General features: G+C 48.1%; 1 protein-coding gene and 1 long non-coding RNA gene across 2 annotated transcripts in view; both read left to right on the top strand.

Annotated features, from left to right (window-relative positions):
- The first annotated feature begins 291 nt into the window (after nucleotides 1-291).
- LOC119567935 lies at nucleotides 292-10,261 on the top strand. Its single transcript, XR_006285517.1, has 5 exons — nucleotides 292-430; nucleotides 5,744-5,849; nucleotides 6,235-6,463; nucleotides 7,475-8,886; nucleotides 9,410-10,261. It is a non-coding gene; the product is annotated as an uncharacterized LOC119567935 (long non-coding RNA).
- Nucleotides 10,262-12,426: 2,165 nt separating this feature from the next.
- CTNNBL1 (catenin beta like 1) overlaps nucleotides 12,427-26,631 on the top strand; it is a 101,356-nt gene continuing 87,151 nt past the window's right edge. The window contains exon 1 of the mRNA XM_037915488.2: nucleotides 12,427-12,648. Coding sequence (XP_037771416.1) covers nucleotides 12,619-12,648 — 30 coding nt within the window. The 5' untranslated portion in view covers nucleotides 12,427-12,618. The remainder of the gene's footprint in view (nucleotides 12,649-26,631) is intronic.

Here is a 26,631-nt window from a genome sequence, read left to right on the forward strand (position 1 = left end):
AGGGAAAGCCCCAGGATGTGTGCTGTGCCGAGGGCAGGGGCACGGGGTCGGGGCAGAAAAGTTACAACAACCTCCTCTTCACATGCAGGGCTCTGTAAACCTCCTGTCCCTGCGGGCCTGGCTGGGCAGAGGCTGGGAGAACCGGTCAGCCCCAAGCCACTTGAGAGAAGCTGCTCTTTCCTAGCGCCCTCACCCTGAGGTGGTGGCTCTGACTGGGCTCGGGAAGGACCAGCAATTTGGGTTCGCAATGGTTGTATGAACGTTTGCTTTGGTTTCTCTCTGTGCAGCTGATCAAACCTGCGGCCTGGTTCTCTGCTTGGTTACGCTAGTGAGTCCAGAGCACCTTCACCTACAAGCAGAGAGACGCTGGCTTTACCTGGGGTCACTGAGCGCAGGATTCGTCTGGCTGTGCTTCGCTCTCAGACTGTCGGTGAGTTTGTATTTTGTAGCTCCCCTCCAGGTTGGCCCCATGCCCCCAGAACCAGCTGCCCTGAACTGTGCGGAAGCTCAGCCCAGCTTGGGATGCCGTGACTTGGGACCGTCCCAAGTTCTGAGATCAAATGAACCCCAAAAGCTCAAAGCGAAGCTCGGACAAACGGGGTGAGTTGCATCTGGTTTTGCACTCAGCCCTTGTGAAACTGCTGGTTCCAATGGGAAGTGGGGAACCGAGTCCAGGCTGGATCAGTTTGTCAATGGGCTCACAGCGCTAACAAACCTTCCAGTGCACCTGGGCAGAGTGTCAAGTCTGTAAGGAAGCCCCCCTAGAAACCCACTCCCCCTTTGGACCGGCAGTAGGGTCAGATACAACTGAGATAAGGGCCTGGGTGTTTTAGACCTTGTCATAGGGCAGAGTCCACACCACAGGAGGAGGGGCTGGGAGCTGCCACCTTACCAACAGTCATGTTGGAAGGGTTTGCTTTGGCTTCAGCAGTCACTGTGCGCCCTTCTCTTTGGACCAGCCTGTGCCCGGCAGAAGTGGATGTGGCAGGTGCAGCAGGGGCGCTGTCTGGTGATTAAGGGGTTAACTTCAGCTCAGCTTTCCTGTCCTCTTGCGAAGGTGGCTGGGGGGAGGGTTGGGTTCGGCACCGCAGGTTATAGGTGTAGGTGAAACCCCGTAGTGGGAGGGGGAGACCGAGACCGTTTGTGCTGCTGCGTTTTCAGCTTGTGTCCCTAGTGGAGGTGGCCTCTGCCTATTTCTGACTTGGCGGTTGCTTTGTGCGTGGGGGAAGAGGTGGGCTGCTGGGATTAGATCCTCAAAACAACCAACTAGGTGGCTGTGGCCCATTTACCCAGCAAAGGAACCAGCCAGATCTCTGCAGGCTCATTGCATCTGTGGCTCTGACCACGGCTATTCCGTTCTTTCTTCTTGCACCTGACCGCAAACTCTCTTGCCAGTGATGGGTTTTCTGAAAGGAGGCTGCTGGTCCTTTAAGTTTCACCACAAATTAATTGGATACTTTTGAGCTCAGTCTCATGATTTCTTCTTTTTTTTCCTGAAGCAATTTGGTCTGAGATTTCTTTCTTTCCCTCTATTATCCACTCTGATTAACTCAACCGCACCTGTCAGCTTTTATTCCATGGAGCGGGGAGTAGCTTGCAGAAACCTGTTAAAATGCATGAGTTTTATCACATTCACTCTTTCCTGGCCAACCATGCTGAACTATAAGCAGGAATGGGATGGAGCTGACAGGGAGAATGCAGCTGCTGGCTCCTACCCAAAGGCAGAGCCCTTTCTGGCTAGCAAATAATTCCCCGGCTTGCCAGGGGGTTCTAAGGAAGTCAGTTATAGCGACCTGGCCAAAGAGCTCAGTGCCCACTTAGGCACCTATTGGCGAGGGCAGGTTTCCAAAAGTGTCGAGCGCGCCGTTGCTCCCACTGAGAGCAATGGAGAATCCGGCTGGGACAGCTGGTCCTCAGTGACTCCTGCTTTCCCTGCCCTCCGGCCTGGGATATAATTATTGTTCCTACATGGAACTGAGCTGGGACATTGCAGCTTTTAGGCCCCAAGGACTCCCAGCCATGGGGGCAACATAACACCCACTGGTGGCCTTGACCTGGGAAGGGCTCCACCTTGTGTCTAGAACTGCCTGACCCCTTTGCTGGCAGTCTCGGCACAGCGACCAAGGAGGGAATAAGCTGCCTCTCCTCCCTAAAAGTTAGGGCTCGGGACCACAGGGGGGCGAATGAGAACGGAGACAGCCCAGCTTTGCAGCGAGCAGAGGGTTTTGTCTGTAGCTGATGCCCCGCAGCCAGCCAAGCCAACACCTGTCACCAGCCGTCAATTCACTCGTACAAAGACAGCAACGGGCCATGGGACAGCAGTGGGATAAGCTGTGAACCTTGATTCAGTCATGCCAGCCTCGGGGCAGGTGTGATCTCTTGCAGATGGGGCTGGCATAGTTTTAGAGCAGTTCAGGGGAGGTCTGACACAGGAAATTACCTTCCTTCTCAGCCCCATGGAAGCGAGGCCCAGGGTGATGTCCAGGGTAGGACAACACGGGGCTCAGTGCAGCAATGAATTCCCTTCTGCCTATGGCAGAATCTGCTCCCTGGGGTTAGGAGGGTCCCTGGGAGCTGAACCTCTCCCATCTGTGAGAGTCACCCCCAAAGGCAGCCCCTGGGCAGCAGGACATGTGTATGGGGTACTACAGCACTGAGGTTGGGGCCTCGTGGCTGGGGCCTCGTGGCTCTATTCCTGTGACGGTTCCTGTGGGGACGGTGGTGGATGAGATCCAGGAGTGAATGAAGAGGCAGAGGTGGGGACTGACTGGGCAGGGTGGCTGAGGGAGTGAGGTTGATGGGAGTGACGAGGGAGTCAGGCCAGCCGTCCCTGTTGACTGCTCTCAGGGGTCCTGGGAGGAGGGAGAGCTCAGGGCGGGCGCAGCAGAATGGAGCATGTTGGCTGTGGCCTACATAACTTCGAGTTTTGGGTGCCCAGTTGGAGAACTCCAAAGCAGCTTGCACTGGGCTCCAGCAAATAGCCTAAAAGTGCCCTTCAGTGAAAGGGCAAGTTAGTGTGGTGCAGGGGTCGAAATGGGACTGGGGAGGCAGAGTTCCTGTGTCCTATTCCTGCCTGGCTAGAGGTAGGCAAGCCACTTAGCTTCTCAGCCTGCTTGCTCCTCTCCAAAACAGGGACACTGATGCTGGTACCTCCCTCTGGGAGAGGCTGTTGGAAGCCTTGATTGACTCCTGTTTGCAAAGTGGGTTGAGATTCTCTGTGGAAGAGGGTGCAGCAGGGTGGGATCGGGGCGGGGGGGGGGCGCTGTGCGTGTGCACAGAGAACATCTCGCTGGAAACTTGATTTTTCTCCACTGTGCAGCACTTCTCACTCCAGAAAAATTGTTTATGTTGCTTTTGCCTGGTCGGGAAAACTGAGAGCTCTTCTGAGGCAGACACAGACCTAGCAGGAGAGAGACACTCCCCCCTGCTGCGCGTCCCCCCCCCGCCACACTCCAGCAAAACATTTCTTAGTTGCTGCAGATTTACTGCTTTGCAAATGCTAATTTTACATTCCAATTATAACTTGTTCCCTTTTTCTCATTTTAATAAAAGCGAACGCATCCGGAAACATTACTGCACCCGGGAAAGAGCAAGATCTGACATAATTCAAAAGTGGCTTCAATCAGGCTGTTTTCCTAATGGTTTGTCATATCAACCCACAACTCCCAGCAATCCCCCCTTTACTCCCAACCCCCTGAGGCATCATTTACATTTCTTAATAACCCCTCATTAATATTCATGATGTGGGGAGGGTAATAACGGCTGAGTGCACACCACTAATTCAATTTCAGTGAGCCTCAGTGTGTTTAGTTAATCACCGGGGGACCTGGGTTACTCAGTACAATTATTTATTCGGAATTAGATCTTGAGGCATCTGGATTGAAAAGTGAACTAGGAATAAAATTAAAAAGGGATTCTCCTCCTCTGTGCGCTCATCTTATTGTAGCTTCCCCCCGGGGCGCCCCACACACCCCCTGCCAGAGGTGTCGTGCACCTCTCCGCGTTGCAGCAGGGCTGAATAGAAAAACTGTTGGTTTTTTAGTGGCGCTTCAGTTGCACTGATGGGAAATCATCATGACAGCATTTTGTTTGTTTTTTCCTTTTAAGAAATTGTTCCAAGGCAGGGGCCATCTCTGAGCCGCCATCTTCTCCGTGTCGCATGGGACAGCCCCAAGCAGGTCTTTGGCCTCAGGGACTGCTGCAGGGAAGGAAGTTGAGTGGTGGTTACCTCCCTAGCTGTGCTGCAGCAACCAGCCTTTGGCCCTGAAAGGGGTGAGGCTACCCTGGGAGTCAGGAGCCCAGGCATTAGCTGGCATGCGTCTGGTCCTGCCACCCAGGAATGGGGCTGTCTCTGAACCTCTAACCCACAGAATTTCCTCTCTCATCTAGAGATGTGACTGGCTGGGAAATGCCTGCGTTCTCCTGTCCTGTTTCCATCCCCCTCCCTCTCTCTGGCTCATTCTCATTAATAATGGATCCAGCTGCCTCCTCTTGTAATCTTCACAGTCTGGCTCAGACATGGCTGAATCTCCTTCTCCGGGCACATTCCTCCCAGTGGAAGGGGATGGCTTTGAAAGCACCCCCGCCTCCCCGCCCCACGCCTACTCTGTGCTGACAGCTGCTTGGGGACTGGTGTTTACTGTGTCTCTCTCACACCCTGGACTCTGCTGTCCCTTAATGTTCATTTCCCTTTTTCCTCCCTCTTTCCATTGCAAAAAAGCAGCTGCTGAGCATTGCGAGGGGAAGGGGGGATTAGGAATATCAGGGATGAGAGGCACTGGATAGCTCAGAGGCTGGTACCAACACAAGTCCAGTCCTTTGACCCTCTGCTCCCATGTAGGTCTAATCACTGACAGCACTTCCTCTGCCCGTATACAACAGCTGTATCTGCCGCTGTCCTAATGCACACACGTGTCTGAGGGATGCTGCCTACAACCGAAATGAAAGCGAGAACTCAGCAGAGGGAGAGGAAATGATAAATAATTTAAATATAAAAAGGAATAGAAAACCTCAGTCAAACACGCCTCACTTTCAACAGCTCTTTCTTGTGTCCTGTTGGAACAATTTACATGGAAAACTTCCTGCTGGCAGTTTAATGGCTGCAGGGTGTCTCCTTGGGTGTTGTGCAATGCCAAGGCTCGCCTGGGTTTTCAGGCCTGTCTCTGTTACTGCTGTTACTCACTGGTGGTGTTATGGCAGCAGCTAGAGGCCCCAGCTGAGACTAGGGAGCGCACTGTGCCAGGCGCTGCATGACCACTTAGTGAGAGCCAGGCCCTGCCCTGAGGAGCTCACAATCTAAGCAGACAGAAGGTGGGAGGGGAGACAGAGGCCCAGAGAGGGGAAGTGACTTTCCCAAGGCCACACAGAAAGTCAGTGGCAGAGCCAGGAATAGAAGTCAGGTCTCCGGACTCCCAACCCAAGGCCCTCCCCAGCATCCCTGCTGCTGTCGTCCAGTGCAAGTCCTGCTAGGACTCAGTGGCCAAGGTATCGCTGCATGAGCTGACCGATCGTCTTCTGCTACTAGAGGAATGACCGTGTCCCTAGAGCTGGGGGAGGGGGAAGCGACTCTGAACGTGGGGAGGTGAAAGAGAGCCTCAGAGGTATCTGAGCGCTGATTGACAGCAGCGTGCAGGCTTTCTTCTGAGCCGTTTGGACTTGGTGGCATATTACACTCACTTAGCCCAGGGTGAATGACGACGTGAGGGGCGGGGCAGGGAGAATCAGTCCCGTGTATCTATTCCAGAAGCTGCATTTCTGCCCTGCCTCCGGGCAGAGCCCGCACTGCCCCAGCGCCGCTTGAGGAAGCAACGAGAACTCTGTGATTCACAAAGAACCTTATTCAATAAAAGGTTAGTGCAAAAAAACAGACCAAAGGGTGTGTCTACACTGCGATTAGGCCCCGGGGCTGGCCTGTGCCAGCTGACTCGGGCTCGCTGGGCTGTTTCATTGCAGTGTGGACCTTCGGGCTCTGGCTGCAGTCCAGGCTCTAGGACCCTGCGAGGTCTCATTCAGTCCTCAGCCTGTCTCCTACAGTGCTGGAGTGAGGGGAGAGAAGTGTCTGCAGGGGGGGTCTTTTGGACCAGATGTTTAAAGGCAGAGCACAGCAAAAGCCAACCAGGGTTTTGGCAAGCTGTGAAAGGCACCACACCTGCAGCCACTAGGCTGCATGGTCTGGTCCGTGTTTATGGGCACCACGATGAAGCCTTTCCCCTTCACTTCTGCCTCCCCGAGCAGCAGCCTTGACACTCCTGATGTGTTGTCAGAGGCCCTGCTCAGCTGATTGCTTGTAATGTCTGCGATGATGGAAACGTGGATGCAACCCCTGAGAGAATGGGCTGGAGATGCTTGTCATAACTTTATCTGCGGGAAGCAAGCTCTTGTCGGCTGGGTGATGGACGACCGAAAGCCGGGGCTGAATGCGCGTCCCAGCTCGGCTTCATTCGCTTGCTGAGCTACTCTGCAGGTGAAAAATGAGTTTCTGGGAAGAGCCATGGGGGGGGGGGGGGGGAGATTTCAGGAGGGTAGTGCAAGTAGCCAGCACCTTTCCGTGTGTTTCCTTGGTAGCTGTAGGATGTCCTAACATAAATAAGTGACATTCGCTGGTGGACTAGGCGGAAGAGCCACCATTGCATGTTGGGGATCCCCTCTCCCCCACAAGGCTCACTGTCCCCTGCCTGCCACAAAGGCTGCAATCTGCAGCCTTCTCAAGGGTCATTATTCCTGCTCGAGTACACATGTACAGGAATATGCATATTGCAACAAGAAGGTACGATGAGGAACGAATAAGCCCTGTCAGAGGCTGGTGGTGGGTGGCAGGGAGAAAGGCTGCCTGGTTTCATGGTTAAATTCTTCCTTGCTTGCTTTTGTGCTGGGCTTAGTTTAAGGCACCACCACAAAAAGAGGCACAGTCTCTTCTCCCTTCACCCAGGCAGAGCCAAGTGACTTGTGCAAGGAGCAGGTCCAGGTGTTGCTTTTCTATCCAGTGCTGCTGGGGAGCTTACAGAATGCTGCTAGGGAGAGGTCTCTCCACGAGCTGGATCTGTCTCACCAGACACTCTAGGAGAGCAAGGGTTGTGCTCTGTGAATCTGAACACTTGGGTGCAGTCCCAGCCCCATTGAAGTCATGGCAAAACTCCCATTGACTTCCGTAGGGGCCACCGTGTCACCCCTCGAGTCTTCATCTCTGCAGACCTGCCTGTAAACTGGCACAAGGAAAGCAAGCGAGGGGTGGTCTCAGCCTAGTCCCCGGCAGGGTGTGTGTCTGCTTTGCAGAAAGTCTGGCACCTTTCGACCCTATTACTGCTCTCCGGCCAGAGACGAGCTGGTGCTGGACCAGCAGGCAGGGCCTTTCTATGGCCGAGCAGCTCGGAGCTTGGCATGCGCCAGCTCGCAAGCTCTGTCTGGTTTATGCTGCTGCTGTTGAGGCCCTCATCTCCAAGAGAACTAATCGTCGTTCCTTTCATGCCTTCCCCAGGTGAGACCTTGGTACCTGAATGGCAGGAGCTGCTTTTCATCTCTCTGGCTCTGGTTCTTGGCCTGTTTGCGTCCCCCTGGCTCAGCTGTTTAGCTGCTGGTGACAAATCAAGGCCCCCATCCTGCAAGCCGCTCTGCATAGGCACAGAGCTCTGCCTGTGGGGAGCCACATGCAGGATCAGGGCCTAAGTCACTGAGGTCGGCGCCAGGGCGGGAGGGGTATGAATGCTGAGTCCCTGGACAGCCCTAGCCTTTCCCTTTGTCTGGGGAAGCAGCTTCTCTCTGCAAGCAAACCACACATACATCCCCCACTGAGAGACATTGTTTTAGGCTATGCAGGGAGCTCCTGACTGGCTGGGTTTTCAGGGGTAGACAGCAAAGGCCCTGCTCCCCCCAACCTTTAGTTGAATTGTACTTGGCCTTTCTACCATGCCTTTCAGCTGAGGATTTCAAAGTGCTTCCATACAGATGGGTACATAGCATTATCTCCATTTTACAGATGAGGAAATCTGAGGCTCAGAGAGGTTAGGTGATATGCCCAAGGCCACACAGCAAACCAGTGAGAAGTAGGAATAGAACCCAGGTCTCCTGGCCCTCTGGTCTAACTGCTAGACGCACTGCATTTCTTCCAGCAGCTGACCTACTTGTTACAGAAGTGGGGCCAATATAATTTCTGGAGTAACCCCATTGTCTTTAGGGGATTTGTACCAGGGATGGATTGGCCCATGGTTGTGCTCCTTTGGAAACTCTCAGTCATGAGCCTATGAATCAACACTCCTTCCCTCCTGCATGAAAAATGCTTCTCCTTCTCAGCGCATTTGGCCGCTCTCTCCTGGTATCCAGACCAGGCTCCAGTTCAGAACCAGGACCAAGGGCACATTGCTTTCCTCCAGCCCTACAGTCCCCTGGCGTTTTCTTTTTACTCAGTTTTGTTTCTGTATTTGTTTTTCATTTGCTATTTTGTCCCCATGCTCCAGCTCCCTTTATTGGATAAAACCACTGCATGATTGAATCCTGCCCTGCAGCAGCTTGGACAGAATTCAGTTTTGCAGACAGCAATAAGGTGGTTTTGGAGCCTTGTGAAGCCAGGCAGAGTGTGAGATGGGAACATGTCCAAGAGAAGCTCTAGTCGCTGAAGACAGTTGCATTGTCCTGTGCTTTATGGTTTCACCCTCTGCCTTTCCATTCTTCCCAGCGCACTTCAGAGCCCTGAGTATTAGGGAACCCATGGCAAGACAATAAAAGCAAAAGGAAGGAAGCCCCCTGGTTATTTTGAAAAGCTGATGGGAGACAAGCAGAAGCTCTCAGAGACAGAGGGTCGACAAAAAGGTGGAGTTTGGGCCCCAAGAAAACCTGGGTCCTAATCCAATCTCTGAGACTGACTCCTGCTGTGGCCTCCCTTTCCCTCCTCAGGTTTCAGAGTAACAGCCGTGTTAGTCTGTATTCGCAAAAAGAAAAGGAGGACTTGTGGCACCTTAGAGACTAACCAATTTATTTGAGCATGAGCTTTCGTGAGCTACAGCTCACTTCATCGGATGCATACTGTGGAAACTGCAGAAGACATTATATACAGAGACCATGAAACAATACCTCCTCCCACCCCACTCTCCTGCTGGTAATAGCTTATCTAAAGTGATCATCAAGTTGGGCCATTTTCAGCACAAATCCAGGTTGTGTGGGGGGGGCAGGAGGGTGAGAAAACCTGGATTTGTGCTGGAAATGGCCCAACTTGATGATCACTTTAGATAAGCTATTACCAGCAGGAGAGTGGGGTGGGAGGAGGTATTGTTTCATGGTCTCTGTGTATATAATGTCTTCTGCGATTTCCACAGTATGCATCCGATGAAGTGAGCTGTAGCTCACGAAAGCTCATGCTCAAATAAATTGGTTAGTCTCTAAGGTGCCACTAGTACTCCTTTTCTTTTTCCCTCCTCAGTTTCCCAATCTGTAAAATCAGAATGATGCTACTTACCCACCTTTCTTGCAGGGGTTTCTGCAAGGATGAAATAGTTAGTGTCTGTAAAGTACTTGGGAGCTGGCAAGCTCTAAGAAAATGCAAACTATTAGTAAAGCTCTCACTTGCAGTTTATGAATTAGTAATAACCTCTCTCTGCCTCACTTTCCCCACCTGTAAGCTGGACATAGTAAGGCTCTGAGTCTGCAAAGATTGACCCATGTGCTGGACTTCACATTTCCCCTTGATGTCCAGGTGTGTAAGTCTTTGCAGGATATGGGTCAATACTTACCTAATTAAATCTCACAGCCCCTCTGTAAGGTAATCTCTGTGTGTAAACCACTGTGAGATCTTTGGGTGAAGTATATGCCCAAGGTGGTATCACACAGTGAAAGGAAAAACATAATTTTAGGCAGATAATATCATTCAACAGGAACAAAACGGGAGACGAGGGAAATTAGAGCAACAAAACATCATGTCATTTTGAAATCAAAAGTGAATGTTGTCTGAGGTTCATATGTATGCCAGGTTTATGCTCCTGTCTGTACGCTGTGGGTCAGCTCTTACCCCTTTCTGTACTTTACTTATTTTGCAACTGCTTATGTCTTATTTATTAGCATCCCTTGTCAAGCTTTCCAATAACTATATCATGCTCACAAGTATATGTCAATACCCATAGAATGACTGTGTTTTCCCTTCACAGCTGGAGAATTATCTGAATACTCAATAAAAGAAAGCAGAGGATCCAATAATTATCCTTTACTTGTCTCTTCTTTAGAGTGCAGATTTGTTGAGTTAATTTTGTCGTGACTATCTCCTAGACTTTATTGAAACAACAGGGGGTGCTAGGGGCTTCTTTCTTGGAAAATGTTCTATATATTTTTAATTTCATGACTGTCCTTCGATTAGACACCTGCTGAGATAACTGAAATAGCTGCTATCGTTATGCTACAAAAGATTTTTACCTCAAAGCTGATTTTTAAAGAACAGCTAAAATATTTGGATAAGATTTTGGACAGTTTGGCTCTCTGTCTTCATCATTCCTTTGTTTAAAAGTCAACAAATGCTGCTAGTCATTGCTTCATATTCGGCTGAAATGCAAAACTGACTATCTGTCATGTCCTCGGTAACCAGTGTGATTTGACACATCTCCTCCATGCAGATGTTGATCTGTTTTCTGCACTAGAATGGTAGCCCTGCCCCAGACTTGCTGGGTACCATCAGGCAAGTTTGCGAAGGCCTGATTGTTGCCAGTGCTACATCTCCACCGCCCTTTTTGAATGCAGGTGGGGTGGGGGATACGCAGCACTTCTGACAATCAGGGGTGGATTCATAAAAGGATTTAGCTGCCTAAATCCAACATTGGACACCAGTGATCTTCCCAAAACCACCACTTGGCTGCCACCTAACTCCCCTGCTGAGCACTTGCAAAGTCACCTAAGTCCTGAGGTCACCGAGATGCTCGGCACCCTAGCTCAGGCCTAAACCCTGACCGGATTCTCACTCACGCTGGACATTCCTCCACCTATCTTGTCTGATCTGATAGCATTGCTCAGCGTATGCCTAACCTGTGCAAAGAGCAGCGGGGGTAAGCTAGTCGGGACATTCTCTTGGGAGGAGGGAGTTCAATTCCTGCTCTAACTGAGGCACGGTGGGGAATCAGTCCTGGTTCTTTCCCATTCCAGCTGAGGGTCCTGATCACCAGACTACTGGCAAGGCTGGGGTCGGGCTTACTCAAGCTCTCCTGCTGAAGTGTTGTATAAATAGCTAAATATTCACTGGAGCAGGGACTTGAGCCTGAGTCTCCCCTGTGAAAACCCTGATCACTGGACTATAGAGTGTTCATCTCTCACCCCCCACCCCGCTTCTCTCTCAATGAATGTTTAATTCTTTTCACAAAATGGACCAGATTCAACAGGCAATCCTGAGAGAGACACAATGGCCTGGTGCTCAGGGCACTCCCCAGGGCTGCAAGGGTCTGTCTACACTGGATTTAAACCCTGTGGCTGGCCCATGCCAACTGACTAAGGCTCCCCATTCAGTTTGCTGGTTTCCATGAATCCCTTTCTTAGGTGCTCACCTCTTCTCACACCTACCGGGGGAGCCTGGGCACCTACCTTGGGGCTGTGAGTGGCTGCGAGGCGCTGCAGCCCCGAAATCCCTGTGAGAATCTCCCCCGGGCCTGCGCCCTGGCTCTGCCCCCGCCGTCTAACAGGGGCTGCGCCGTGCCGCCCGCGCTCAGAAGAAAACGCGCAGGGCAATGTGGAAGCTGAGTGGGCGCCAGGCGGAAGCTGGGCCAGAAATGGCTCAGGGGCCAGGCCCCATTAATTATTAGCACACGTTGTGGGGAGGAGTGCAAAGGGCTAGCTAGCGCCCCCACTCAGACAGGGCAGCCAGCAGAACGCTACTAACACAGCCCAGCCCAGCCCAGCCCCACCCAGTGCCCCACCTGCCCCCTGCAACCAGCACGGCCCCGCCCCAGTGCCCCATCTGCCCCCCTCTGCCCAGCACGGTCCTAACCCAGTGCTCCACCTGCCCCCCACCTGCCCAGCACGGCCCCGCCTGCCCCCTGCAACCAGCATGGACCTGCCCCAGTGCCCCACCTGCCCCCCACCTGCCCAGCACGGCCCCGCCCCAGTGCCCCACCTGACCCCCACCTGCCCAGCACGGCCCTGCCCCAGTGCCCCACCTGCTCCCCTGAACCAGCACAGCCCCGCCCCAGTGCCCCACCTGACCCCTGCAACCAGCACGGCCCCACCTGCCCCCCACCTGCCCAGCACGGTCCTGCCCCAGTGCCCCACCTGCAACCAGCACGGCCCTGCCCCAGTGCCCCATCTGCCCCCTCTGCCCAGCACAGCCCCGCCCCAGTGCCCCACCTGCCCCCCTCTGCCTAGCAGGGCCCCGCCCTCGGCCCCGCCTACCCAGCAGGGCCTCGCCCCTCAGCCCCGCCCCCTTTGCCCAGCACGGCCCCGCCCCTCGACTGCGCGCGTTTGGGGGCACGTAACTCGCGCTCCAGCAGGATTCACAGCAGTGTGGCGCGCCCCCCCCCCCCCCGTCGCGCTTTACGGCAGCGCGGCTCCTGCTTGCCCCGAGGGGAAGCCGCTTTTTTTTTTTTGCACCGCGCTTTACGGCAGCGTGTTGTCCATCCCTCCGGTTTTGCGACCGTTGCCGGGTGCCGCTGTGCGGGGGTCATGGATGTGGGTGAGCTGCTCAGCTACCAGGTGAGGGGCGGCCGGGGGATGGGGCCGGGCCGGTCTCACAGGGGCACAGCGCCTGGCGCTGCCCCCCACTCCTGACGCCGGAGCCTGGGCGGGGGAGGGGCTCCGCCTGCAGCCTGCTCGGGGCGGGGGCCCGTGCTCGTGCTGGGGGGGGGACTTCCCCAGCCGCTGGGGAACCCGAGATCCCCCCTCCCGCCCCCCCGGCTAGGCCCGGGTCTCCCCGTGTGCCGTGGGGGCGGGGCGGGGCTGGGGGAGACTCGGTCGCAGGGACTCCGACTCCGGGAGGCGGCACCGCCGGTGCGTCGCGCGTGGGAGTGGCCCGCTGGCCGAGGGGAGTGGGCATCGCTCACGCCGGCGTCCCGACCCCGGATTTGGGGTCACCCCGGCCTGCCCTGCCTCAACAGCCCGGCTACCGTGTGCCCGCGCCTTCGGCCGGACGCTGCCCTTATGAAGAGCTGCGAGGTGAAGCTGCTGGAAATGAGCCCTCGTTACGAAACCCCTCCCTTCATCGTGGACCCTTCCAGGGTGCAGAGTAGCAGCCGTGTTAGTCTGTGGTGTGTGCTTTGGGTCCGTCCGCCCGGGACAATTATCTGTGTGTTCAGCAGAAAGCACTGTAAACATCTGCCCCACCAATTTGTCTTCAATTGCGACTTACCTTGCCGGCTGTCCGGGGAGGGCCGGTAGTCGGTCCTTAAGAGACGTTTCCATTGGTCGTGGCAAAGTAGTGAAGTTCTTGGATCCACAAATTGACCTTTCTCCATCTCCCCCACCCCCCATATAGAGAGTTTGTAATGCCTTGGGATGAAAGGAGACCACGGGACATATGTAGATCTTTCCACCGGCATGTCATTGTCCTAGGTCCTGCATGCCTTTCTCTTAACTGTCTAATGTTTGTTTGTGTGTCCCCACAGGGCAGTGTCTTTCTGTGCCTCTGGTCTGGTCCACACAGTAAGGGGACACTGCTAGGTCACTTTAGGCAGAAAACTTACAAGATCAATGGCAATGTCTTCACACTTTCTTGAAATTGTTTTTAATCACAATCTATCTAAATTTTATTTTTTTTCTGTAGTGTTTGCTCCTCAAATATTGTAGCAGGAAAGTGAAACTGACAAGTCTGTTTTTGTTATTCCAGATGAATGAAATGCAAAAAGCAAATGTCAACATTAATGGTGAAAAGAACACTAGATTTCTAAAATCCTTCATTTCTAATATGCTGTGGTGCAGTCTGTGACACAGGAAATATTTGTTTTTAAGACTTAATCTGATAATCCTACTGACAATTCTTAGTAATAAAACTTCCCTCATACACTTGGCATCGGGTCTTTTCCTATGTATAGTTTGTGACCTTTTGATTCTTAGTCTACTATATTATCCTCTTGAATAGTGTTCATCTACCTTCTCATAGCCCTCAACTTTAGAAGTGGATGTGTTGGAGATGTCTAATCTCTCTTCCAACAAATATGAAGAAAATTTCCTAATATTGTGTCTGTGGTCCCTGACATCCCATGCTGCTTTCTTGTGGGTGTCTTCTAATTCCTGAAATCTGGTGCCTCAAGCTTTACCCAGTTGGTTGGGTGACCACTGCAACACATTTGTACTTTGTTGATATCTCCAATTGTTCTTGCTTTCTTAACTGTTGAAAATGTGGCTTTAAGTTATTGTCCACAGTTGTGCTAAGTCCTTTTCCTGAATAGAGCCTATGCTGATTTCACAGCCCTGTCTTCATTACTGTTCGCCATTACATTGCACAAGTCACTTTTGAGTGTATTTTATCCAGATCCTTTTAAATCCAGTTTCCCTCCTCTTGAGTAGTGTGTGTTATTTCTTGAAGTTTGTTCTCTTGTTGGCCTACAACCAGGATAGCCTTATCAGAGAATGTTTGAACTTTTTCTAGTCAGATGTAGCAAATCACTTATTTCCTCTGACCGGAGCGAGCCCGGAATACTGTGCTGTGGGCAACTGAATGAGACTGTGTATGGTGATTTCTAGTGATCCCCCTTCAGGCATTTCCACACACTTGCTACTAAGGACTTGGAGTTTCATTCTTGAACAAACTAGTTCTTTGCCTAATAGTTCAGTACAGTATGAAACCAAAAGACACTTTAATGTATTCGCCAACATATATGTAAGCATAAAACTCCAATTTAAGAGATGTTCAGGTGGATTATTTCTGCAGTCCTTAGAACTTTCTGGAAGTGGGATTTGTTCTGACCTCTAGGGGAGGGAGCACTTGTGAATATGCTCTATTTATTTGGCTGTGACACAGGCAGCCCATTAGTTAGGGCAGGGGTCGCCAGCCTGAGCAGGAGCCAGAATTTACCAATGAACATTGCTAAAGAGCCACAGTAACATGTCAAAAGAACAGGAGGACTTGTGGCACCTTAGAGACTAACCAATTTGTTTGAGCATAAGCTTTCGTGAGCTACAGCTCACGACTGAAGGCATCCGATGAAGTGAGCTGTAGCTCACGAAAGCTTATGCTCAAACAAATTGGTTAGTCTCTAAGGTGCCACAAGTCCTCCTTTTCTTTTTGCGAATACAGACTAACATGGCTGCTACTCTGAAACCAGTAATATGTCAGCAGCCCCTCATCCGCTCCCCCCATCCAGCCCCCAGCGCTTCCCGCCCACCAGCAGCCCTGCCAATCAGTGCCTCCCCACTCCTCCCGCCCGCCGCAATCAGCTGTTTTGCAGTGCACAGGAGGCTCTGGGGGGGAGGAGCGAGGGCATGGCAGGCTTGCGGGAAGGGGTGGAGGGGGGGCAGGACCTGGGACAGAGCAGAGGGTTGAGCAGTGAGCACTCCACAGCACGTGGGAAAGTTGGCATCTGTAGCTCCAGCCCTGGAGTCAGCACCTATGCAAGGAGCCGCATATTAACCTCTGAAGAGCCACGTGTGGCTCCGGAGCCCCAGGTTGGCCACCCATGAGTGAGGGTGTGTTTACATTTCTGAAGTACTGTTACTTTGAGGCGCAGAGGAAAAACTTCCACTGACTTTAGGTAGTTTCTGTGTTTTCCTTTCCACATGAGTGAGTTGTTCTCGAATGATGTGGAAGGGATTCTGCCTGTGCTAATTCCTCCTCTGCCTTCACCTCGCTCTGGCATCCAAATCTCCCAGCTCTCCAAACTCCAGAAAGTGCAGAGTGCTGCTTACCTTCTCGCCTATTCAACAAAATGCGACCTCATCCTCTGACAGCTCCACGGGGGTCCGGTTTTTTCAGATCAAGTTCAGCACATCCTTCCTTTCTAAAAGTCTTTGTGGACTTGCTCTTCCAGTGTCTCTGATCTTGCCTGTTTCCAGTCCCCTTCCTATCCATCCAGCCATCTGTCTGTGCTGACTACCAGTACTAATCTTGCTGCTGTTGATATGAGATCCTTTCCCTCTGCTGTTCTTGTGTCTCTCCACTTTACCAACTTTCCAACCCTAAGTGAAAACATTCATTTCTCAGAAAGAAAAGGAGTACTTGTGGCATCTTAGAGACTAACAAATTTAACAGGAGGCTCTGAGCTGTAGCTCACGAAAGCTTATGCTCAAATAAATTTGTTAGTCTCTAAGGTGCCACAAGTACTCCCTTTCTTTTTGCGAATACAGACTATCACGGCTGCTACTCTGAAACCATTCATTTCTCACTGGTTTCTACCTTCTTAGTTTTCTCAGGCTCTGTTATTTATTCCAAGTATTTTGTGGTGAAATTTGTACGTATGTAAGATGTTATAAAATACAAAGTTGGGTTGTATTTCATTCAGTTCGCTTGTTTCAACAGCTGTTCTGGAAAGGACGATTTATTCCTCACATTTTTCTTGTTTGAAAATGAAAGATAGGTCCCTGTTTGATTCTTTTCTACTCCGGAGGGGAGGGCTTGCTTACATCTACTTGGGAATATTTGATATCATCTCTGATTTGTCTAAATCTTTTGAATTCCTATTTCCCAGGGAAATGATTTTTCTTCTACAGGGCTATGGATAATTTTTGTATGACAACATGACTGTACTGTTGGGAGGCAGTGGATGAAGAAATCATCTCTTCCTCACAGTTCTCATGGATTTGGCTGCTAGTCTTGTCACTCAACCTGTTCTCTACTTGTGGATACTTTAAAAAAAAAAATTAAAAATTATTATATCCTGCAGCTTTCAGTCAAAACTGGGTTGGGGGTTAAGGGAGGGATGCTTCCATTATTGGACTGGTAGCTGAAACATAGAATTCTTAGAGGGGGTCAACAAGCATGTGGACAACGGGGAGCCAGTGGATATCTTGTATTTAGATTTTCAGAAAGCCTTTGACAAGGTCCCTCATCAAACGCTCTTAAGCAAAGTAAACTGTCATGGGATAAGAGGGAAGGTCCTCTCATGGATTGGTAACTGGTTAAAAGATAGGAAACAAAGGGTAGGAATGAATGGTCAGCTCTCAGAATGGAGAGAGGTAAATAGTGGTGTCCCCCAGGGGTCTGTTCTGGGACGAGTCCTATTCAACATATTCATAAATGATCTGGAAAAAGGGGTAAACAGTGAGGTGGCAAAATTCCCAGATGTTACAAAACTACTCAAGATAGTTAAGTCCCAAACAGACTGCGAAGAGCTACAAAGGGATCTCTCAAAACTGGGTGACTGGGCAACAAAATGGCAGATGAAATTCAGTGCTGATAAATCCAAAGTAATGCACATTGGATTATACATATAAAACTATACATATAAAATGGTGGGGTCTAAATTACCTGTTACCACTCAAGAAAGAGATCTTGGAGTCATTGTGGATAGTTCTCTGAAAACATCCACTCAATGTGCAGCGGCCCTCAAAAAGCGAACAGAATGTTGCGAATCATTAAGACCAGGATAGATAATAATACAGAAAATATCATATTGCCTCTATATAAATCCATGGTACACCCACATCTTGAATACTGCGTGCTGATGTGGTCGCCCCATCTCAAAAAAGAGATATTGACTTGGAAAAGGTTCAGAAAAGGGCAACAAAAATGATTTGGGGTATGAAACGGCTGCCATATGAGGAGAGATTAATGAGACTGGGACTTTTCAGCTTGGAAAAGAGACGATTAAGGGGGGATATGATTGAGGTCTATTAAAATCATGACGGGTGTAGAGAAAATAAATAAGGAAGTGTTGTTTACTCCTTCTCATAACACAAGAACTAGGGGTCACCAAATGAAATTATTAGGCAGCAGGTTTAAAACAAAAGGAAGTATTTTTTCACACAACGCACAGTCATCTTGTGGAACTCCTTGCCAGAGGATGTTGTGAAGGCCAAGACTATAACAGAGTTCAAAAAAGAACTAGATAAATTCATGGAGGATAGGTCCATCAATGGCTATTAGCCAGGATGGGCAGGGATGGTGTCCCTTCCTCTGTTTGCCAGAAGCTGGGAATGGGTGACAAGGAATGTATCGCTTAATGATTTCCTGTTCTGTTCATTCCCTCTGGGGCACCTGGCATTGGCCACTGTAGAAAGACAGGATAGTGGGCTAGATAGACCTTTGGTCTGACCCAATATGGCCGTTCTTCTGTTCTGATAGAAACAGAACCTGGAAAGGATCAAAGTCCACCGATTCTCACCCCTGCAAGCAAAGGAAATAGATTTAGTGGGATAAACCATCTTGATAACGTTGGATAATCCTGCTCCAGAGGTGCCTCCTAGTAGATGATTATTGGGGGGTAGCTACACTTTTTCTCCACCTGACAAATAAAAAGCCACATAATTAAAATCCTGTTCTGTTGTGGCCATTCTGCACAGTCCCTTGGTCTTCTCTGCTTTCCCCATCACAAATCATAATAATTCCTTTCCTTATATTGTTTCAGATTTCTCCTCTCTGAACAGTTAATGTGTCCCTGTTTAATCAAGAAGCTGTGCTCCCTCAGTGCCAAATTTGGCAGGGATGATTTCAGGCACTATGCCTTTAATTCTGCACCAAGTGCTGGTCAAAATGGGAAAAGGAATCTCTCGCAGCAGAGAATACAATTAAACTGACTGCAGCACCTGGCTGCTTATCCAGAGCTCAGGAATCCATAAACTCCAAGCGCTGCTGCAAACCAGTTGCAGATAGTCTAAACCAATGATTAAATATTGCTGCTGTTTTGCCCAGCAATGCTGTGCCCATGCCCTCTGCGCCTGGTTTCCAATTACAGTGGCAATTAAGGGGGCAGAGCCAGCTCCAGTTGTTTCCAGTCATCTCTCTCCATTGTCTCTGGAGGGGAGAAGGGGAGATGTCTTTAATCCTGCTCAGATGCAGATTTCACTGCTGCATGTAGAAATTACAAACTGCTTTGATTTTAGATAGACTGCATTTGTGAAACTAAAGGAAGTAGTGAAAGCAGGAATCAGTGGAGTAACGCTGGGCTGCACTGGCTGGGGTTATGTTCTTAAACGGTAGCTCTTGTTAAATTTGCTAAGCTTTGCTCATAGTGGGATCTGTCTCTATTAGTGAAGGTGCATGACGGTGTACAGATAACTTACCATTCATTTGCTGTGTAATGAATGCATGTGAGGCTGAAGACAATCAGTGCAGCTTAGAAGCAGTGGACTTGGTGAATATTTACAACCTTACTACCCCAGTGCATCTTCTGCAACTGATAAGCTGTTCCCAGTAACTTCAACTCTGGTCATTCCTTCTGGTTAAAGTAATAGTCCACAGCACCAGCCATTGTAGGCTGTTTGGAATGCTTGCAAGGTTCATTGTTGCCCAGTTCATCAGGAGCGAATGCCCTGAAGCTAAGAGAATGAACTTGAAATATGACCGTGAACTCTGCCTTTCCATGGGCAGTCTCCCTCCCCTCCTGTAGACTGGAAAGCTTGTAAAAGGCCCAGGAGAAACAAACCAGAGCAAAACAATACAAAATTAAAATAAGCATCACTTCCCATCCTGTCTTACGACTTGCTTGCGTATGTGAAGTGAGTTGCTGGTTCTCATATGCATCTCTAGCCATTGTATCTATCTCTCTCAAAAACCACTGTAACAGGCTTCCTTTTTGCAGTCTCAAGTATATCTATACCGCAATTAAAAATCCACGCGTGGCCGTGCAAGCTAAATCAGGCTCTGGCTAAATGGCTGTTTAATTGTGGTGTAGATGTGTGGGCTTGGGCTGCAGCCCGATCTCTGGGACCTTCCCACCTTGTAGAGTCCCAGAGCCTGGCCTCCAGTCTGAGCCCAAACGTCGACACCGCAATTGAATAGCCCCTTAGCCTGAGTCAGCTGGCATTGGCCAGCCATGAGTGTCTAATTGCAACAGACCTACCCTCAGAAGAGAGGCGAAGGATTGAACTGACCACTGGCTTCTGGTCTTATGCTGAATGACCCAACTTTTGACGAGAGAGTCCACAGGAGGTTCAGAATAACATATTTGAATTCAGAGTTATTTTGGGATACAGTTCAGATTTCACCTTGCTAGAGGTGATTCTTTGGGAACTTTCAGGTTGCTCTGCTGAGCACAAAGGGTGTTGCTCTCCTTTCAGGCTTTGATAACATGCAAGATGGGAAAGTATTGGGAAGTGTGCAGCTGACCATGTGGATGGGTCTTAGCAATGCTAGAAGTTCCCTTAAACCTGTTCTTGCCAGTGCCTGTTCTGCCACGGTCTGTACACAGGTTTCAGAGTAGCAGCCGTGTTAGTCTGTATCCGCAAAAAGCAAAGGAGTACTTGTGGCACCTTAGAGACTAACATTTATTTGAGCATAAGCTTTCGTGAACTACAGCTCACTTCATCGGATGCATGTGCCTTGGTTATTAACTTGATCTTGATGGTAGAGATGCGTCTCTTACAGCAAGACTGCAGTGTCTGTTAAAGGCTAGCCCTCTAGTTTTTGGCAGCTGTTTGTGGTATAGTCTTTCAGTAACTGGCATATCTGCATTCATCTCTGCATCACTCCCCAGCATGAAACAAAGGCAGACAACTGCAGGACTTACTGGATGTGGTATGATCAATTTTTATCCCCCTTCCATGCAAATATTTACCAGGGGTCATCACCTTAAGTTATTTCCTGCTCTTACTAGCCAGTGTCAATCTGCGGTGGGGAAAAAATCTTCAGATTTTTGTGACTTCGCAACTTTTTCCTTTTTGTGCCCCTTAAGCGGTAGCAAGCTGCCTTTTAAGACTTGTGCACCTAGTGCAGGAAAGGGGAGAGGAAAGGAGTTAAAGGAGAATTAAGACTTAAACTACATCCATGTGGCTGAAGTGCACAGGTTCCCTTCCCTATGTATTCCCCAAAGCTGTGAGTCACACCAGCCAGCGAAGTGTTTGTGAATTTTTCTTATACTTTGGTTTTTTTGTTTTGTTTTTTTTTTAATGTTTAGCTCTCACATTACCTAAAATTGCTCATCTCTTTTGAGTTATGGCCATGAGAAGTGAGATTGACAGCAGGCTGGTTTAACACAGGTGTTACAAACAGGATTAAGAGGTTGTTGGAAAGAGATGGCTGGAATTTTGGGGCTCGCTTTCAGAAGTCATTCTAAATTGACAACTAATGGATAGTTTTTCCTGATGGCTCTTTCGAGCTGATTGCAAGTGGCTGAGATTTGCTCACAAAGGGAGCTCTGTCCCTTAAGACGATTCCTTTCAAATGTCTTTAATAAATGATTTCTGGGCTCCATAGTAACAAAGTTACTGCCTCTGCATCATGCAAAGTAGGTATCTTTGTATTCTTAAACTAAGTGAGTTAGCCCCAGTGTTCTTTAAATCTTCCTGATTCGTTGAGGAAGCAGCCAGGGCTCAAAACGTGTTCCCAGATTTCTGTGGGATACACCATTTTGTTAGGTTTCAGAGGGGTAGCCGTGTTAGTCTGGATCAGAAAAACAACGAGGAGTCCTTGTGGCAACTTAGAGATTAACAAATTTATTTGGGTGTAAGCTTTCATGGGCTATAACCCACTTCATCAGATGCACAGAGTGAAAAATACAGTAGGCAAGTATAAATATAGAGCAGATGAAAAGATGGGAGTTGCCTTACCAAGTGGGGGGTCAGTGCTAACGAGGCCAATTCAATTTGGGTGGATGTGGCTCATTCCCAGCAGTTGACAGAAGGTGTGCGTATCAACAGAGGGAAAATTATTTTTTCTAGTGACCCAGCCACTCCCAGTCTTTATTCAGGCCTAGTTTGATGGTGTCAGGTTTGCAAATTAATTCCAGTTCTGCAGTTTCTCGTTGAAGTCTGTTTTTGAAGTTTTTTTATTGAAGAATGGCCACTTTTAAGTCGTTATTGAGTGTCCAGGGAGATTGAAGTGCTCTCCTACTAGTTTTTTAATGTTACAATTCTTGATGTCTGATTTGTGTCCATTTATTCTTTTCCGTAGAGACTGTCTGGTTTGGCCAATGTACATGGGAGAGGGGCATTGCTGGCACATGATGGCATATATCACACTGGTAGATGTGCAGGTGAATGAGCCTCTGATAGTGTGGCTGATGTGATTAGGTCCTATGATGGTGTCCCTTGAAAGATAAGCGGATAAAGTTGGCACTGGGGTTTGTTGCAGGGATTGGTTTCTGGGTTAGTGTTTCTGTTGTGTGGTGTGTAGTTGTTGGTGAGTGTTTTGCGGAAAAGAATAAATCAACCCAAGTGGGTACTTGTCAGGGTGGGTTGACTTAAGTCCAAACAATTTAAATCAGTTATTTTAAATCACTCTTGTTTAATCATGATTTAAATTAAATTCACAAGCAGGAAACCTTAATTTAAAAAAATTGATTTTAATCTTCTTTTGTGTTTATATTTTTTAGTTATTTTCCTAAAGAAAGGTTGATTCTTATTGGTTGGTAACCATTACAACATGTTGATTTGCAACTAAATATAGTCTTTATGCTAAATTTGGTAATTCTTTTGGCTAACCAGGAGGATATGCTGTATTTATGTACATTTATTTAAACATTTACATAGCTATTTATTCAGATTCTTAATTTTTCCTTTTTTATGTTTACAAGATTTTTTTTTTTTTTTTTTTACTTGTGATTTGTATCAAGTTCGATTTGGATCAAAACTGGAATTCAATTAAAGTGCACAAAAAGCGTTTTAAAATTATTTTTCATTAGTGAGAACTACTTTAAAAGTACTGTGTGTATATATAAGAAAGAGGTTTTTTGAAACATGTTTTGCATTTAAAGGTAATTGATTTATTAAACAAAGGAAGTATCATCTGTAATTAATAAACTGAACTGATAGTTTCTGATCACCATGCCCTTCAAGATGGTAGACCTAATAGATCTCATACTCTCAGACCTCATTTTTATTCATACATTGGAAGAGGAAAATAAGCATCCTGTTTTTTTTCAACTCCTGATTGGTTCCTCAACTTAAATGAACTAGTCATTGATCTGAACTAGTTGAATAGACTGAACTGAAGAATATATTCTCTCTGCACCTGCAGAAGAGACTGTTGCTATCAAAAGTTGGCTTAACTCTTCAACAAACTCTGGTTCCTATTGCTTAGCTGGTGACTTCCACCGGTTCAGTGGTTTGACTTTCTTTAAAATTTCAGCAGTAAATGTACTGCCTGAAAATTATTTTCATGTAATGTAAATGGTTTGAATATATTACAGATTAGGGCTTAATAATTTCCAATTTAATTGTAAATCAGTTTTATTTTAAAAAGAAAAATGTATTTACAAAATCTGATTTTAAATACAAAAATCTGTTGTTGTTTTTTTAAATTCAAAAATCATACATTTGTATCCATACAGGTATCTGCACCTTGAAATATGTATTAACTTCTTATACTAAACATTCTGTTCTCTGAGTACGTTTCCCAGAGCTGAAGAAGAGCTCTGTGTAAGCTCGAAAGCATGTCTCTCTCACCAACAGAAGTTGGTCCAATTAAAGATATTACCTGACCCATCTTGTCAACTTAATTTTAGATTGTTAGCTCTCTGGGGCAGGAAATGTCATTTACTGCATGTTTGTACAGTGCCTAGCGCAATGGGGCTTTGACTTGATTGAGGCCTCAAGGCACTACAGCAATATAAATAGTAAATCATTTCCATATTGTTGCATACTTAAGTTCTCCTGTAGTTCCCTGGGTTAGAATTAGGGCATGGCTACACTTGTAGACGTAGAGCGCTGTAAGTTAAACCAGCCCTTGGAGAGCGCAGTAGGGAAAGCGCTGCAGTGTGTCCACACTGTCAGATTCAAGCGTGCTGGCGTGGCCACATTAGCAGCTCTTGCAACGGCCACAAAGAGCAGTGCATTGTTGTAGCTATCCCAGCATGTAAGTGGCTGCAACATGCTTTTCAAATGGGTGGGGTGGAGTGTGACAGGGAATGTGTTGTGTGTATGTGCGGGGACAGAGAGTGGGTTTCTGGGGAGTTGAGAGCATGTCAGCATGCTGTCTTGTAAGTTCAGGCAGCAGCAGACCCCCCTCCCCCCCGCCTCTCAAGCAAGATTCCACACTAATGATTGCTTTGTCCCGGAGCAGATAAGCGTGCTGGTTGTCAGAAACGGAGCTTTGAAAGGGCATATCCACATTCTTACAGCCCAGTTCAAAACAATGACAAGAGTGGCCACTTGATTTCAGGGGATTATGGGATGTTTCCAGAGGCCCATCAGAGTGCAGTAATGCAACACCTCGTTCACACTGACTCTGGGGCATTTCAGCTGAGACCCACCGCTTATGCTTCTCGTGGAGGTGGATTACCAGGAGTGCTCCAGCTGCAGAGTCCAGGTGCTCTAAGTGCCTTGCCAGTGTAGACGGGTCGTGAGTTAGGGTGCCCGGGGCTGCTTTAATGCGATATAACTCGCAAGTGTAGCCAAGCCCTTAGAAGATGTTTCTTGAGTAGTTGACATCAGAGGGTAGAACTATGAAAATGAGCACAGCTGGAACTGGGCATATGGAAATGTTGTAGGCTCTTCAAAATGTTCGTTATTTACAGACTTGCTGGCACACCCAAGGCTCACTACCCTGTGTTGTATAAGACTGGTGTGAAGTGTTACGCTGCCTCCCCACACAGTCTGCCGTAAGCATTTACAAGTGTTTTTAAAAAACCACATAGTTTTGAGAAAACCTTTGAGATGATAAGGAGGACTAGTGGCACCTTAGAGACTAACCAATTTATTTGAGCGTAAGCTGTCGTGAGCTACAGCTCACTTCATCGGATCCATTCAGTGGAAAATACGGTGAGGAGATTTATATACATAGAGAACATGAAAAAATGGGTGTTTTCATACACACTGTAAGGAGAGTGATCACTTAAGATGAGCTATTACCAGCGGGAGAGCGGGGGTGGGGTGGGGGTGGGGAACCTTTTGTAGTGATAATCAAGGTGCACCATTTCCAGCAGTTGACAAGAACGTCTGAGGAACAGTGGGGGGGAGGAATAAACAAGGAAATAGCTTTACTTTGTGTAATGACCCATCCACTCCCAGTCTTTATTCAAGCCTAAGTTAACTGTATCCAGTTTGCAAATTAATTCCAATTCAGCAGTCTCTCATTGGAGTCTGTTTTTGAAGTCTTTTTGTTGTAATATTGCGACCTTTAGGTCTGTAATCAAGTGACCAGAGAGATTGATGTGTTCTCTGACTGGTTTATGAATGTTATAATTCTTGACGTCTGATTTGTGTCCATTTATTCTTTTACGTAGAGACTGTCCAGTTTGACCAATGTACATGGCAGAGGGGCATTGCTGGCACATGATGGCATATATCACATTGGTGGATGTGCAGGTGAACGAGCCTCCGATAGTGTGGCTGATGTGATTAGGCCCTATGATGGTGTCCCCTGAATAAATATGTGGACAGAGTTGGCAACGGGCTTTGTTGCAAGGATAGGTTCCTGGGTTAGTGGTTCTGGTGTGTGGTTGCTGGTGAGTATTTGCTTCAGGTTGGGGGGCTGTCTGTAGGCAAGGACTGGTGTCCACATATCTATTCGGGGACACCATCATAGGGTCTAATCACATCAGCCACGCTATCAGAGGCTCGTTCACCTGCACATCTACCAATGTGATATATGCCATCGTGTGCCAGCAATGCCCCTCTGTACTAACACAGCTGCTACTCTGAATCCTGTCATTATGCAAGGCACTGCATTTAGCCATATGGAGTGGAAATCTATCAACTTCATGAAATTTTAAATTGGTTAGTCTAAGGTGCCACAAGTACTCTTTTTCTTTCTCCTTACAGTGTGTATAACAACACCCATTTTTTCATGTTCTGTGTGTATATAAATTTCCTCACTGTATTTTCCACTGAATGCATCCGATGAGGTGAGCTGTAGCTCACGAAAGCTTATGCTCAAATAAATTGGCTTGTCTCTAAGGTGTCACAAGTCCTCCTTTTCTTTTTGCGAATACAGACTAACACGGCTCCTACTCTGAAACCTTTGAGATGATGTTGAGTGTGTGCTATTGGGGCAGAGTTAAGGTTGTTTGGGTACCTTAACTCTCTCTTTATACTTTTAAATGAACAGAAATCCAGACATTTTACATTAACCCTGATTTTATTGGGGTATTCATTATATTTGTTTGATAAGTGCAAAGTTCTTGTAAAGTTTTCTTTCCTTTATTTTTTATGATCTGCTAAACCTTAACTCCTGCTTAACAAAGTTTGTCTGAAAATTCAATTATATTCTATTGCAAATGTTTTGGTAGCATTAATAATTACACTCCAGGCATTTTCATAATTTGTCATAATGACTCTGTTACTCCATATTAGAGAAGACCCCCCTCCTCCCGAAAAAAGATGATATAATTGAGGTTGAAACAGCCTGTAAATGCCGATGATCTAGACTGCTTGCTCAGAGGAACTGGAGTTGGTTTCATGGTGCAGTTTTAATTTAGAATTCGTTCTGGTGATGTAGCCTCTTACTATGGTACATTAGCTTGCATCCGACAGACCATTTGCCCTTCATTACAGCTACGGTCTCACTGCTTTTTAATTTAAAAAATAAGAGGGAGAGAGAAATGAGAACTTGGAGTCTAGGTTGGAAAGTGTCTGGATACACAAGGAACATTCAAGGAAAATGCTTGATTTTTCTTTAACTCTTTCATGGCTTTTGTAGCACTAATTCAG

The sequence above is a fragment of the Chelonia mydas genome, chromosome 13 (genome assembly GCF_015237465.2).
Source record: "Chelonia mydas isolate rCheMyd1 chromosome 13, rCheMyd1.pri.v2, whole genome shotgun sequence".
Taxonomy (NCBI): Eukaryota; Metazoa; Chordata; order Testudines; family Cheloniidae; genus Chelonia; species Chelonia mydas.